The 15,776-nt window shown below is 37.8% G+C and overlaps 1 protein-coding gene across 1 annotated transcript in view; it reads left to right on the top strand.

Moving 5' to 3' along the window:
* The window catches only part of ALG13 (ALG13 UDP-N-acetylglucosaminyltransferase subunit), a 67,984-nt gene that overhangs the window by 33,443 nt on the left and 18,765 nt on the right, over window positions 1-15,776 (top strand). Inside the window, 11 exon segments of the mRNA XM_082377052.1 lie at window positions 1,051-1,159; window positions 2,865-2,929; window positions 3,255-3,355; window positions 4,380-4,507; window positions 5,281-5,527; window positions 6,096-6,206; window positions 6,400-6,556; window positions 6,925-7,045; window positions 11,779-11,811; window positions 11,913-11,968; window positions 15,454-15,525. Of these exon segments, the coding sequence (XP_082233178.1) occupies window positions 1,051-1,159; window positions 2,865-2,929; window positions 3,255-3,355; window positions 4,380-4,507; window positions 5,281-5,527; window positions 6,096-6,206; window positions 6,400-6,556; window positions 6,925-7,045; window positions 11,779-11,811; window positions 11,913-11,968; window positions 15,454-15,525 (1,200 nt within the window).

A 15,776-nucleotide genomic window follows, 5' to 3' on the forward strand; every position in this document is an offset into this window, starting at 1 on the left:
CAAGTTAAAGTAATATTAGAAACCCAATAGATATTTAGTTTGTAATCAATCTTCTGATGCTGAGGTTTCTTTTTGTCATTAAAGAGAGTAAGGTTTATTCCTATTTTACTCAGAAAATAGGTAGTAATCCTAGTTGGAGAAACAGGAGGAATTTTACCACCTGTATAGGTCTAAAATCAAGCAGACCTTCAGTTTGAGACTAGCTAAATAGGGCAGATACTACTAGAACAATCTCTGTGTATGTCCCCAAGTGCTGGTAATTTGGAAACAGTATGGAATACCATGAAATTCTAGGAAAGCAGAAGAAAAAGATAATTCTTTTGGAAATTGTAGCAGATTTTGACCAAAATGAAGTAGCCTTTTCAGATTTGTCTAGGTGTCTAGGGTACAGAAACACTTGCACCTCTGTATGCATATCAAGATGAGACTTGTTGAATAGCCCTGACTGAATCTTTAATTCTGGTCTGTGTTGCATTGATATATGTATCTCCTGAGTTATTGGCTGCTTTAGACAATATTTCCCTTCTGCCATCTATAACCTTTTAGATTTCTGCATATTGCTTATTTAGACTCCTGATTTTAAAAAAACACAGTAAAATTTATTGCGGCTTTTATTTTTTTTTTAATGAAGATTTATTTATTTATTTAGGCTGTGTTGGGTCTTCGTTGCTGTGCGCGGGCTTTCTCTAGTTGTGGTGAGCGGGGCTACTCTTTGTTGCGGTGCGCAGTCTTCTCATTGCTGGGGCTTCTCTTGTTGCGGAGCACAGGCTCAGGCTCCAGACGCGCAGGCTTCAGTAGTTGTGGCACATGGGCTTAGCTGCTCCGATGCGTGTGGGATCTTCCCGGACCAGGGCTCGAACCCATGTCCTCTGCATTGGCAGGTGGATTCTTAACCACTGCGCCACCAGGGAAGTCCTATTTCTTTTAATAAAGAAGGAAAGGCCTATATGTACAGTTTTAAAAAAGGAAGAAAAGAATCTTATTTCTTCCTTCTTCATAGAAGAAAGACTTAAGGATGGTGAGTTTGTAGCATGATTATTTTTGTTTTAGTCTCCAGAAAATCCACCAAAGATGCTCTTCCCTTATAAGGTGCTCAAAGCCCTGGATCCAGCAATCTATCGTAATGTAGAATTTGATGTTTGGCTGGACAGCAAAAGAGGTAATGAAACATCAACAGGATATTTTTGAATCCTGACAGATCTAGGAGAATAATTTTGCAAATTTTTTTAATAAGAGGTGTTTTCAAACCACTGTTATAAAAAAAAACACTTTTATATGTTTATATGGTACTTTTTAGCCTACTCAATACATGATTTACATCCAAAGGAGGAAACAAATAGGTTTAGAACTGGGGGAGGGATCTTTGAGAGTCTGATGTTCATCAGGGACTTCAACTGTGCAAAGACTGTGTGTCTTTAGATAACTTTAAGAGTACCAGAAACTTGTAAGTGGAAATAAGTTCATCTTAAGTTTAATGTGTCAAGACTGCCCTCACTGATAGATGAATAGGTCAGGTGTTCGCAAACTATGACCTGTGAATCAAATCCAATCTGCCACCTGTTTTTGTATGGTCTGTGAGCTAAGAATGGTTTTTATATTTTTAAGTGGCAGGGAAAAATTAAAAGAACAGTGTATTGTGATACATGAAAACTATATGAAATTCAATTTTAAGTGTCCATAAAGTTTTATGACAGACTTGAATAATTGCAAGAGTCTGTATGGCCCACAAACTTTAAAATATTTACTGTATGGCTCTTTACAGAGAAAGTTTGCCAACCCTTGAAATAAGTAATTGTTTCTCTCCCCTTATAAGGTAACTAAGTTGATCAAAGTAGGTCTTAAAGTTCTGCCATCAAGGTAGCCTTTAATGTTTCATATTCAACTCCTTGAACCTCGGTGGTGAACCTAGGTATAGTTAATAATCTAGAATGAGGTTAATACCTGTGGAACACAAATTGTGTTAATATCCTGAGGTTAATACCTTGTGGAACACAATAAAAACACAGTTGATCCTTGAACAATGCGGGGGTTAGGGCTGCTGACCTCCTAAGCAGTTGAAAATCCAGATATAATTTGTAGTCGGCCCTCAGTATTCCCAGTTCCTCTGTATCCTCAGTTCTACATCCTCGGATTCAACAACCTCGGTACTTGTAATACTATTGAAAAAAATCCGCATATGAGTGGATACATGCAGTTCAAACCCGTATTGTTCAAGGGTAAACTGTATTGCTTTGAAGAAGCTACACAGTGGGTTTTTTTTTTCCTTTTTTAAAAAAATTGAAGTGTGTTACTTTCAAACTGTACCTTGTTGGTATATGACCAACTCTAAGATTACAACCTCCCAATTTCCACCTATTTGTGTTTTTTTTTTTTAAACATCTTTATTGAAGTATAATTGCCTTACAATGGTGTGTTAGCTTCTGCTTTATAACAAAGTGAATCAGTTATACACATACAATATGTTCCCATATCTCTTCCCTCTTGCATCTCCCTCCCTCCCACCCTCCCCATCCCACCCCTCTAGGTGGTCACAAAGCACCGAGCTGATCTCCCTGTGCTATGTGGCTGCTTCCCACTAGCTATCTATTTTACATTTGGTAGTGTATATATGTCCATGACACTCTCTTACACCTATTTGTGTTTTATAGCACAGAACTATTCTGGCAGGTCTCCTTAAATTGACCACAGAAGTAACCCATCAAGAGTGATGGAATGACCCTTTAGGACATTTTCCCTCCAGATTTTAGCTTATAGTGGTAGCATTGTCAAAAACACTGTGGTAAAAGTAAATTAGAAAATGAAATGATGTAAAACAGCAAAGGAACCAGTTCGGTTGAGCTTGAATCTTCATTTTCTTTTCATAGAACTTCAAAAATCTGATTATATGGAGTGTTCTGGGAGACAGTACTATGTGGGAGACAAATGTCAGGTTAGTTCCTTCTTTAAAGAATCAGTAATTTGTTTTTCTGAGATTGTGGTTTTAGTCATTAATATGAGTTCAACAAAACTAATTTACAAAATGCTAGGAATTTTTTTAATGTTTGGTTAAATTTTAATTACAAACTTGTGATTAGATGTAACACTGTTTCAGCATGTGCTGCCTCCATTGAACTGAACTGGCAGTGTTGATTATCAACTGCTTTAATAAGTAGATACTGAACTCCATTTGGGAGGAGAAGTAGTGTTTTTGTTTGGCAAAAGCCAGATCTGACTTGAGACTAGATTTGTTCTTACTGTCTCTTCCCCTCTTTCAGGTTCACTTGGAATCAGGTGGAAGATATTATAATGCTCATATTCAGGAAGTTGGAAATGGAAGAAATTCTGTAACAGTCTTCATTGAAGAATTGGCAGAAAAGTAAGAATATAATAATTTGTTGAATTACTAAAATCTTTGGCTTTTGATGCCTTTTTGTAATATTGAGAATTACCAGGATGCTAGTAAGAGAACCAGAGTTATATCTGGTACTGGCCTAAGATGACTTATCGTGAGTTGTAAAAGCATATGGTGAAGTGTGAAATTTCAGTATATCTATGCATAAGTTTCAAAATCCTGGGTAACAGCGAACTTATTAGAAATACTAAGTACAACAGAATTCTGATATAAAACTATACTAACTGGAAAGCTAGTTTGCTAACTGAGCCTCTGCCAATATCAAGATAGGCTAGTCCATCTGTTCTCAAACTTTAACATACCCCAGAATTACCTGGAGAGCTTGTTAAAATACAGATTGATGAGCTCCATCCCCAAAGTTTGATTTAGTACGTTTGTGGTGGGGCCCAAGAATTTGAACTTCTAACAAGTTTCCAGGTGATGCTAATGCTGTTGGTCCACTTTGAGAACCATTAAAGTAGGTTATGCTGCCCTAACAACCAAAGACTCTTGGCAACTTAAAGTTCATTTCTTGCTCATTTAGCATGTTCATAGTAGGTCAGCAAAGGGGACCCAGGTTGACAACGGCTCTATCCAGACGTATGCTACCATGATCACAGGCAGGGAAAAAATGAAAACATGACAAACCGTGTGCTGGTTTTTAAAGCATCTGCTCAAATTTTACTGGCCAAAATAGGTTACATAACTAAGCCTGAAGTCAATGGGGTGAGAAAATATAGTCCTTCTTCAAGGAGAGGCAACAAATATTTGTAAATTAGTCTACCACAGTCTTTCCTCCTGAGCATGATATGTGCTACAGACAGCTGTGAAATTGTACAAACTGCTCTTAGGTTTTCTAACATAAAAAGAAAACCTCAATGAGGAAGCTAGTGTTAACAGGTTTAAGTAGAAAACACTTGAAAATGAAGCAGGAGGGATCGGGTATATGTATCAAATGAGAATTAAGTCTGTGTTGCAATGGCTTAATGGTGGTATCTTTACCTTTAAGGCATGTTGTTCCACTGGCTAACTTAAAACCAGTTACCCAAGTGACACCTGTTCCTGCCTGGAATGTTACACCCAGTAGGAAAGGAAGAGATTACCAGAAAATTTCCTGGGACTGTGTCCCAGAAATGGGTTTGTATGCTGAAGGTTTTATTATTTTCCTCTTGTATTTACCTACATTGCACTTTAAAAAAAAAAAAAAAAAGCTGGAACGTTAAGTCTTATTCTGGGTTAGAGTTTCTCAACTTCAGCACTACTGACTTTTTAGGATGGCTAATACTTCATTGTAGGGAGCTGTCCTGTGCATTGTAGGGTGCTTAGCAGCATCCCTGGTCTCTATCTACTAGACGCCAGCAGCATCCTTCCCCAAGTTATGGCGACCAAAAATGTCTCCAGACACTGCCAAATGTGCCTCAAGAAGGGGAGGGGCACGATTGTCCCTGGCTGAGAACTACTGTTTAGGTGACTTTGTTTAAGCTTAAGGTGGAGTGGATTTTAAATTCTAAAACTTGAAGGGAAAAGATTTCTCAAAGAACTAGGAAAACACCTCATGGAAGCAGCCAGAGAAGCTGGAAGCAACCATATTAATATGTCTATTAATAGACATAATTTTTTGGATAACAGTAACATAGATGACTGGATGACTGACTCTATGTTTTGATGACCAAAGTTGCCTATACTAAAGGTAGTGCTGAGATGTCCATTGATACAGAAGTTACTTGCTGGTTTTGCCCTTCCAAATGAAAGACCTAGTACATCCTTTGAAAATACAGAAGTTCCTTCCCTGTATTCATATGGTTTTCCTAAGTAAAACATCTGAGAGTCTTAGACATTTGTGGGAGACACTGGACCTTTTGCTTTGGTTTTGAAGCTTATTGCTTATTACTTCTTTGTTTGCTTGAAAGCTATGTCAGAGATGGACATGAAGCAACGGAGGAAGATGTTCAAGAAAATTAGAGAGAAAGAGGTTTACATGACTATGGCTTACAGCAGGGGAGACCCCTTCTTCCCACCCAGGCTTCAGCACAGTATGCATTATGAGCATGACTCTCCAATGCACTACTCACAGACAGCTGACGGTGTTATGTCTAATGAACATTTTCATCCTGAACATTCATCTCCGGGACAAGGTCAGGGATATGGGATGCCCAGGTAGGTCTTAACTGACTTTGAAGATAATGTACATCTCTGTTTAGACATTGGAAATAATTCCTGGGCAGAATTACAGTAGAATTTAGAAATATCTTAATAGTTTAGATTTCTTTTATAATCTCTGCCTGAAGGGAGCGTAGAGGATGGAACTGATGTATACTTAAATTCTTGTCAAATTTATTGAAGATTTGCATTCTCATAGTCTAGGAAAATATGATGGAGCAGTTGAAGAAATCCTAGAAGATAGAATGCCATCAAGCTGAGTGCCATGTATATGGCACTGTGTCAATAATGAATAGGCCAAACCATACTGGGAAAGAACATAAAAAAAGAATATATGTATATGTATAACTGAATCACTTTGCTGTACAGCAGAAATTAACACAACATTGTAAAGCAACTATACTGCAATTTTAAAAAAATGAATAGGCCTAATGTCAGTAGTGAGGAAAGCAAAGCTCTTTCTATTTGGTCATTTTTAGAAGGATATGTTAATTTAACTATGAAGACTGACTACTCAAGCACTAGTAAATAAAGAGTTCTGGTTTTTTTCCCCCTTTATTCTTAGGGATTCACCTCGCTTTATAAACAGGCACAACATGGCAGGCCCTAAAGTTGGTTTTTACCCTGGCCCGGGTAAAAGGTGCTGCCAGAGCTATGATAACTTCTATAGATCTCGGTAAGTGAATTTTAAGTGTTGAAAGTTAGAGAAAATGAGTGAGTCTGACTTTGTTGCTGTGCAGTAAATATATGGACTAAATTTTTTTTAAAGTGTCAACATGGAGATGTTTGAACTGTTATTTAGAAATTAGAAACAAGTTACTACCATATTTTATCTTTTTTTCCCCTTCTCATTCTACAAACTACTTAAGTTCCTTTAGACGTAGTCACCGCCAGATGCATTGTATGAATAAGGAGTGCCAGTTTAGCTTTGTTCCAGAGAATGGACAGATGCCCAGGGGCTTGGAAGAAACCATTACTTATTATGAAGTTGAAGAAGGGGATGAGACTGCTTATCCAACTTTACCTGTAAGTAGGTCAAAATTTTACTCAAAAAGCTATTTACTTTTTTATTGTACTTTTTTAAGTGAAGGTAATATGGATACATTTTAGCTGTTTTACAAATGACCAAATAAAGCCCCTCCTGGAAAACATGAGTTTTCATCTTAGAGCTTTTAAAAATTGGAGAGAATGTTTTTTTTAACCTGTTCTTATAGAGGAAGAGTAGAGGTGGACAAATAATCTTGCCTATATAAGTATGGGTTAAAATTTTCTGTTTTCTTGATCGTTATTTCCTCACATATTTTTGATTCTAAAGTAAATTTAAAATATTTATAGCTTTTCCTCTGACTATATAGGGAGAACTGCATGTGTATGTGTGTATCTCTTTGGTACAGAATCATGGAGGGCCCTCTACAATGGTTCCTGCTGCTTCGAGATACTATGTTGCAAGTCGAGGACATAGCTCAGGCAGACAGACTTTGAATTCAGAGGAAGGTGATAGCCAGAGTGACAATGGTGAGTCAGTTCCAGTTAAGTATTTTTTTAAAAGATGATTCTTGTGGTATTAGCACAACAGGGCTAAAGTTTTGGTTTGTGGGGGGGGAGTCTCACTCTGTTCTGGCAACTCATTTTGAAAGAGTTATCAGTTCTTGTATCAGAGCTTGCTAGGTTTTTGAAGATGTCTTGGTATTTTTCAGAAAGACAGACTTCTATTTCTGTAGGCCACTACATTGTTAAAACTTTCAGCTCTCTGCATAGGTCTTCAGTGAGTTTTGATTTGGTGAGATTTCAGTATGGAAAATATCTATTCTTTATTAGTGAGGAACTATTCATGTTGTCCTCACCATTTGTATAACTATTTTAGGCTTTTCATGTGACTCTTATTTTATGAGACTGCTATGAAATAATTTCGTTGCCCAAAGAAATCTACTTGATCTATAAACATTACTATTCATTGAGTTCTAATGGTCATGTACTGTACTAAGCAATTATATTTACAATTTAATATAATACTTTATCGCTCTGAGGAATGTGGTATCTTTTTTTTTTTTCCCAACTTTTAGTTTTATTGATCTTTGCTATTGTTTTCTTTGTTTCTATTTCATTTATTTCTGCTCTGATCTTTATGATTTCTTTCCTTCTGCTAACTTTGGGTTTTGTTTGTTCTTCTTTCTCTAGTTTCTTTAGGTGTAAGGTTAGATTGTTTACTTGAGATTTTTCTTGTTTCTTTAGGTAGGCTTGTATAGCTATAAACTTCCCTCTTAGAACTGCTTTTGCTGCATCCCATAGGTTTTGGGTCGTCGTGTTTTCATTGTCATTTGTCTCTAGGTATTTTTTTATTTCCTCTTTGATTTCTTCAGTGATCTCTTGGTTATTTAGTAACGTCTTGTTTAGCCTCCATGTGTTTGTCTTTTTTACGTTTTTTTCCCTGTAATTCATTTCTAATCTCATAGCATTGTGGTCAGAAAAGATGCTTGATATGATTTCAATTTTCTTAAATTTACTGAGGCTTGATTTGTGACCCAAGATGTGATCTATCCTGGAGAATGTTCCGTGCACACTTGAGAAGAACGTGTAATCTGCTGTTTTTGGATGGAATGTCCTATATATATCAATTAAATCTATCTGGTCTATTGTATCATTTAAAGCTTCTGTTTCCTTATTTATTTTCATTTTGGATGATCTGTCCATTGGTGTAAGTGAGGTGTTAAAGTCCCCCACTATTATTGTGTTACTGTCGATTTCCTCTTTTAGAGCTGTTAGCAGTTGCCTTATGTATTGAGGTGCTCCTATGTTGGGTGCATATATATTTATAATTGTTATATCTTCTTCTTGGATTGATCCCTGGATCATTATGTAGTGTCCTTCCTTGTCTTTTGTAACATTCTTTATTTTAAAGTCTATTTTATCTGATATGAGTATAGCTACTCCAGCTTTCTTTTGATTTCCATTTGCATGGAATATCTTTTTCCATCCCCTCACTTTCAGTCTGTATGTGTCCCTAGGTCTAAAGTGGGTCTCTTGTAGACAGCATATATATATGGGTCTTGTTTTTGTATCCATTCAGCCAGTCTGTGTCTTTTGGTTGGGGCATTTAATCCATTCACGTTTAAGGTAATTATTGATATGTATGTTCCTATGACCATTTTCTTAATTGTTTTGGGTTTGTTTTTGTAGGTCCTTTTCTTCTCTTGTGTTTCCCACTTAGAGAAGTTCCTTTAGCATTTGTTGTAGAGCTGGTTTGGTGGTGCTGAATTCTCTTAGCTTTTGCTTGTCTGTAAAGCTTTTGATTTCTCCATCGAATCTAAATGAGATCCTTGCCGGGTAGAGTAATCTTGGTTGTAGGTTCTTCCCTTTCATCACTTTAAGTATATCATGCCACTCCCTTCTGGCTTGCAGAGTTTCTGCTGAGAAATCAGCTGTTAACCTTATGGGAGTTTCCTTGTATGTTATTTGTCGTTTTTCCCTTGCTGCTTTCAATAATTTTTCTTTGTCTTTAATTTTTGCCACTTTGATTACTGTGTGTCTCAGCGTGTTTCTCCTTGGGTTTATCCTGTATGGGACTCTCTGCACTTCCTGGACTTGGGTGGCTATTTCCTTTCCCATGTTAGGGAAGTTTTCCACTATAATCTCTTCAAATATTTTCTCTGGTCCTTTCTCTCTCTCTTCACCTTCTGGGACCCCTATAATGCGAATGTTGTTGCATTTAATGTTGTCCCAGAGGACTCTTAGGCTGTCTTCATTTCTTTTCATTCTTTTTTCTTTAGTCTGTTCCGCAGCAGTGAATTCCACCATTCTGTGTTCCAGGTCACTTATCCGTTCTTCTGCCTCAGTTATTCTGCTATTGATTCCTTCTAGTGTAGTTTTCATTTCAGTTATTGTATTGGTCATCTCTGTTTGTTTGTTCTTTAATTCTTCTAGGTCTTTGTTAATGATTTCTTGCATCTTCTCAATCTTTGCCTCTATTCTTTTTTTTTTTTTTTTTTTTTTTTTTGCCTCTATTCTTATTCTGAGGTCCTGGATCATCTTCACTATCATTATTCTGAATTCTTTTTCTGGAAGGTTGCCTATCTCCACTTCATTTAGTTGTTTTTCTGGGGTTTTTTCTTGTTCCTTCATCTGGTACATAGCCCTCTGCCTTTTCATCTTCTCTATCTTTCTGTAACTGTGGTTTTTGGTCCACAGGCAGGATTGTAGTTTTTCTTGCTTCTGCTGTCTGCCCTCTGGTGGTTGAGGCTATCTAAGAGGCTTGATGGGAGGCTCTGGTGGTGGGTAGAGCTGCAGGAATGTGGTATCTTTATTTTATTTATTATTTTTTTATTAAAATTTTTTAAATAAATTTATTTTATTTTTATTTATTTTTGGCTGCATTGGGTCTTTGTTGCTGCGCGTGGGCTTTCTCTAGTTGCGGTGAGCTGGGGCTACTCTTCGTTATAGTGCATGGGCTTCTCATTGCGGTGGCTTCTCTTGTTGTGGAGCATGGGCCCTAGGTGCGCGGGCTCTAGAGTGCAGGCTCAGTAGTTGTGGCGCATGGGCTTAGTTGCTCCGCGGCATGTGGGATCTTCCCGGACCAGGGCTCGAACCCCTGGCCCCTGCATTGGCAGGTGGATTCTTAACCAGTTCTTCCCACCAGGGAAGCCCTTCTTTATTTTTTATATGAGGAAATTGAGGTTCAAAGGGTAAATGACATGGCCAAAGTCATACCTTTGGTAAGTGGCAGAGATTTAATCCTTTTTATAACAGCTTTATTTAGATATAATTTACATACTATACAGTTAACCTCACGTGTACAATTCAGTGTTTAAAGTGCAATTCAGTGGTTTTTAGTATAGTCACAAAGTTGCATACATCACCACAATCAATTTTAGAAAAAGAAACCCTGTACCCATTAGCCATCATTCCTCATTATCCCCCCAGCATACCCTCCCGCTGCCCCTAGTGGTAGGCAACCATCAATCTGCTTTCTGTCTTAATGGATTTTGCCTATTCTGGACATTTCATATAAAAGGAATCATGCAATATGCGGTCCTTTGTGACTGGCAGAGATCAATTTTGAATTTGAGTTTATCTGACTCCAAAGCATGTATACATGACCTTTATAGTTGTTAGAGTGCCTCTCATCATTGAGTGTGCTTATTTTTTTTTACCATTTTTCTGTAAAATGAAATATGCCTACTGAAACAATTCTGGAGGAATTGGGTGGATTAAGGAGGTGTGAGGCAGTCTGAATGATTTGACTTACTGGTCAACGTATTTTCTTGTGATATTCTTCTTTCTGCTACTTATGTTGGAGAAAATAGATATTTCTAATAATTTAGTGTGCATGCATGTGCCTGAGTATGCGTACTCTCTGCTCTTTTACTCAGGATGACCCTTTTGCTTTTCCTTTTAGCACAGTGGGTATCTTCAGATGTACTGTTCACCTATGGTGGCATATTCAGAGTAACCAAATATTCGTTCTCACCTTAGATCCTGTTGTCTGGAGGGGTTACCTGCATGTGTGTTGGATAAGTGACATGTTTAAGAATCAATACAGTTTTGACCTTTGGGGTGTTATTTGCTGGAAAACTGTCCAATTGAAGATTGACGTTCTCTGAATTTAAATGGTGTAGCAGTCTTAGAGCAAAGTACTTCAGTCCTGTAAGCCATCTCCTGAGAACAAACTGATTCTAAATGTATTATTTACCTGAATCAGGCTGAAAAGCAGATGAAGCATGCCATATTCCTTTAACATTCACCTAAGCAAACTATTGGTTATTATACTCAGATTACTTTATAATCACCATTTACTATATGCCAAGCATCATGCTGTGTTCTTTTCACCCCACTATGAGCTAGGTACTGTTAACCCTGTTTTACAGTGAAGAAATTAAGACACAAAGATTAAATAACGTGCCTAAAGTGATATAGTTAATTAGGATTCAAATCTAGACAGTCCTAACTCCAGAGCCAGTGAGGTTAATCACCATACTCTACCGCCAGAATTGGACACAAGTGGGTTTTTCACGTCTGTCTGAACTCTAAGAACTAAGGGAATTTTCAAAGGAGAAATTTGTACTGTTTACAGCCAGTCTCTGGCTTTAATATCTGTTGAGTAGTATGAAAGCTCGATCACTTGTTTCAAGGATGTATACATTTTAGTTTTGAACATATATCCATAAAACTTGAGAAGAAGCAAGTGCTGGCCATCTGGCTCTGCTGAGCAAGAAATCCTACATAAACACACTTTTTCTGTCTTTTTTTTCTAGGAGGATATCATGAAGAATATATTTATCCTTCAGGTCAGTGAGATCTAGGTAAAATCTGATATTCATTATTTATAAAATTTCAAACTTTATTATAAAATAATGCTCATTATTTTTACTTTGGCTATATCCTCTAGAACAAGGCTATGAAACTTCAGGTGTTTATAGCACAACTGAATCTACAGCAAACTTGGTAGGTATTTAATAATAATGACAAACACATATAGCTCCTGTGTACTAGAACACTGTTCTGAGTGCTATACATATAAATGTATTTAAATCAGAACAATCCTATGAGGTATTAGGGTATCATTCCCATTTTGTAGATGAAGAAATTGAGACCCAGAAATTAAGTAACTCATCCAAGATCACACCCCTTTCTAGAAATTACCCTAGAGATGTTCTTAATATGTGTTGATACAAGAGGAAATTTGAACATTGGCGATGATGATTTTTTTAGAGGATTTTATCATGATCTTTCTAACAGTAAGAATGGGCCATAAATCTGAGGTACTTAATATAACAAAAGTTTACTTCTTGGTTATGCTACATGTGTAGTGGAGGTCTGCAGGAGGCCTCTGCTTAGGGACTTAGGCTGATGGAAGCTCCATCCATGATTGCTAAGGCAGGAAACAAAAGGTAGTGAATGGTGCCCTGGCTCTTACAGCTTCTACCTGGAGGTGACACATATCACTTTCTTTTCCATTTCTTTTTCATCGGCCAGAGCATGTTTCTCTTGAAGACTCTTAACTTCTCTGTGCCTAGAAGTCAAAAAGTTGGAAATACTTTAACAGCACTAAGGATTACAACATTCAGTGGAAACTCCCACAGGCAAAATACTTCCTTCCACCTCAAGAGAGGCAACCCCAAAATCCCCTTCAGTGTGATTAAACTCAGAGCCCAAGGTTCCTGGGAAATGTGTAGTACTCTGTATTGGGTCCAGATGTGGTTCCTCTTGATCTGGAGGCCTAAACCGAATATACAAAGTTATATACCCCCTACATACCCAATTTCCCGTGGTAGAGCAGGGACTGAAAAATTGCAGTAGAACTCCCCATTCAGATGCAGGGAAAATGGGAGAAACGGTTACTGGCCCATAGCAATTCTGACATCATGCTGGACAGACATTTTGAGGGCCCCCAACCTAGGCATGGGGACTGTTCCCTGGAGAGGCTCCCTGGTTCATTGTTTTCTGGGGCTCTTGATTACTCCAAGGCCCTTCCTTCCTTGGCCATATTTGAAGTAGGCATTGGAGAATAATCCATCTTGGCAGCTGAGCAGCTTTCTCAGCCTGCTTCTTACTCATAGAAAATTGAGGGCCCAAGGGTGGTTTTATCTCAGTTGGATAGTTTCAGTTCTGCTCATGGTTTCTTTGGCTATGTGAGTAATTTATTGTGCAGCTTCTCTGATTCCTATTAGTTTTATGTGCCAATAGCCATACTGACAATTCTTTTTTATAAACATACTACTTAGATTTGCTATAATTCTTTGCACTCTTATCCCTGTCTCTCTACTTGATTGCAAATACCTTCAGCTTATCAGGCATTGATGAAAGCCATACCTTTGAATACTTTTCCATGAGCCATTTTGTCCAAGTGCAAGGATTCATTGGGTGTTATATCCTCAATGGTACTCTTGCTTTGAGATACTTTAATGCAATCATATTTTAACAATGATTTGAGTCTTCCTTCAAGGCCGAGTTTTAACTTCTCTTTGTTGTTCAAAGCATTTATCAATTTTATCTTTTAGAGTTTTGAGTTGAAGCAGTTGCCTCTCCAAACCCTACAAGTCCTAGTATTCAAGGACTCTGTTCCCTTTCATTCCTGCCTACAAACTACTTTTCTGTACACATCTGTCTTTAAAATACCTTGCTAAACTCTGCCAGCAGTAATCAAAACACAAAACTAACATTCTGTTTTCCAAACCTCTTCCCTTAAGAGCTACAAATTCATAATCTCCTTCTCAAGTTAGGTTTTTGTTAACAGCAGCACCCTAATTTTAGTTACCAATTACTGTTTTGGTCAAGCTAGGTTACACTGCAGCAACAGTCCACCAAAATCTCAGCGGCTTAACACAGTTGTTCTCGCTAATGTTAGAGGTCCAGTGCAGGTTGGTAGCAGGCCTTTGTTCATCAGAGTCACTCAGGAACCCAGGCTGATGGACATGTACTTTCACAGTCAACCTTGGCAGAGCTGAAGATAGGGAAATAGAACACTGGCTCTCAATATTTCTCATATTTCATTGTCCAAACAAGTCACGTGCCCATACCTAATTAGATGAGGCCAGGAAGAGCAACCTACCCATGTACCTAGGAGGAGAGCGGGAATATTTGTGAGGAAGTTGAATGACTACCCTCTATTCTCTGTGATTAATCTTAACTTTGATAGCTTCATGTACTGAATTTTTGTTTTTACTGTTTAGGCAATACATCTTAGGAAGGTGATGAAAACTGTGATATATAATTCTCTTCCCATTATTTCTCCTTCCCTTCCTTTGCCCCTGCTAGAGAAATAGTTTTTCCTCTCACTCTGTCATTACTATTCTCATATCACATGCTTTTTACACCATTTCTTGAAATAGCCACCCAAGTTGAAAAAGCAAGTAAAAATCTCACCTTCAGGAATGACAAGAGTAGACACTTTCTTTCTGTCCCTTTAATTTCACTTGTCACGTGTTCCTTTTTCTGAACTTACTTCATCATACATCCCCAGTAGGTTTCAGTCTCTTCATGACGTGCTCCACTCCCACTCCCCAGTCACCAAGTTTCTAAGTAATTTTTCTAAGTAATTTTTTCACAGCATTCTGAGGGGAGAAGACCAATGCAGGACTTAAAGATTTCCAGGCACAGAACCTTCTAAGAAACCATGAACATTTTTTCTTCTTAATTCCACGCCCAACTCTCACCTAAATCCTTGTCTAGAATTGTTTAGAATTCACACTGGGCCTTCTGAGCCAGGGCTGAAGTTTGCTTTTTGGCCGGTACTTGGGCTGTACTTGAACACAGACTTTCGAAACATGCACTCTTAGGTCCATGTTAAGTTGGGCTTGTCTTTGTCCCAATGTGGTTCCTCTTGTTTCCTGTGATACTTCCCCTGATTTCCTCTGTGTCCTTATTACCAGCTTCTGCTGCTAGTTTATTTTTCTGTCATGACGGTGTGTCATGCATAATTCTGAGCCTTTTAAAATCATTGTTACTTTCACAAAGACAAGGTCTTGAGCCAAAGGGAAATGGTGTTTGGATTATACTACATCCTGCTTAGGTAGGGTGCAGCTGACCAACCAGTTATCCACCCTTGTCCCAAGCTGTTCCTTTAGATGGAATGCTTTCTTTTAGCAACACTGTTGCTGGCCCTACTGATTTTGAGGTTTTTAAGGCAAGAGAGGACACTGAGAAAGTGTTTAAATTACAATTCTCCATTACATTTTAGTATCTACATTGGGACTAGAGTTGGATATGATCAGGATTTCTGTAGATAGGAAATAGAACAGTCACCTAAGTCAGGCACTAGAGTGATACCTTTTGGAGCATTATCATAGTAGTCACCTCCAAATTTGAATACTTTTAGGACAGATCACTTTCACTTATCTTTAGGAGATGTTGAAACAAAGCAGATCTTTTATTGATGTATTGTTTAATTTCTTGATTTCCCCTTATTTGTACTTCTGTATTCAATAAAGTCTCTTGAGGATAGAAGACGATGTTCTATGTCACCTCATGACGCAGTTACCTCATACAACTACCCCCAGAAGGTAATCTTTATAGTTTTATTTTGCAGTCAGTTGCAGTGGCCTAAACAGAAGAAAATGAATTTTTTCTTTTTGTTCTCTTTGCCCTTCATCATACTTCAAAGAAGCTGCTTATATTCTTATGTTAAGTGTTATTATACTTCCTGGTGCCTGGCACAATAATTAGTAAATTTATTAACAAATTGATGGAGCATCTACTGTGTTCCAGACACTGTTCTGTGTGCTGGCATCGGACTACTCAGTCTACTCTGAGC

Source organism: Balaenoptera borealis (genome assembly GCF_965194805.1).
Source record: "Balaenoptera borealis genome assembly, chromosome: X".
Classification (NCBI taxonomy): Eukaryota; Metazoa; Chordata; class Mammalia; order Artiodactyla; family Balaenopteridae; genus Balaenoptera; species Balaenoptera borealis.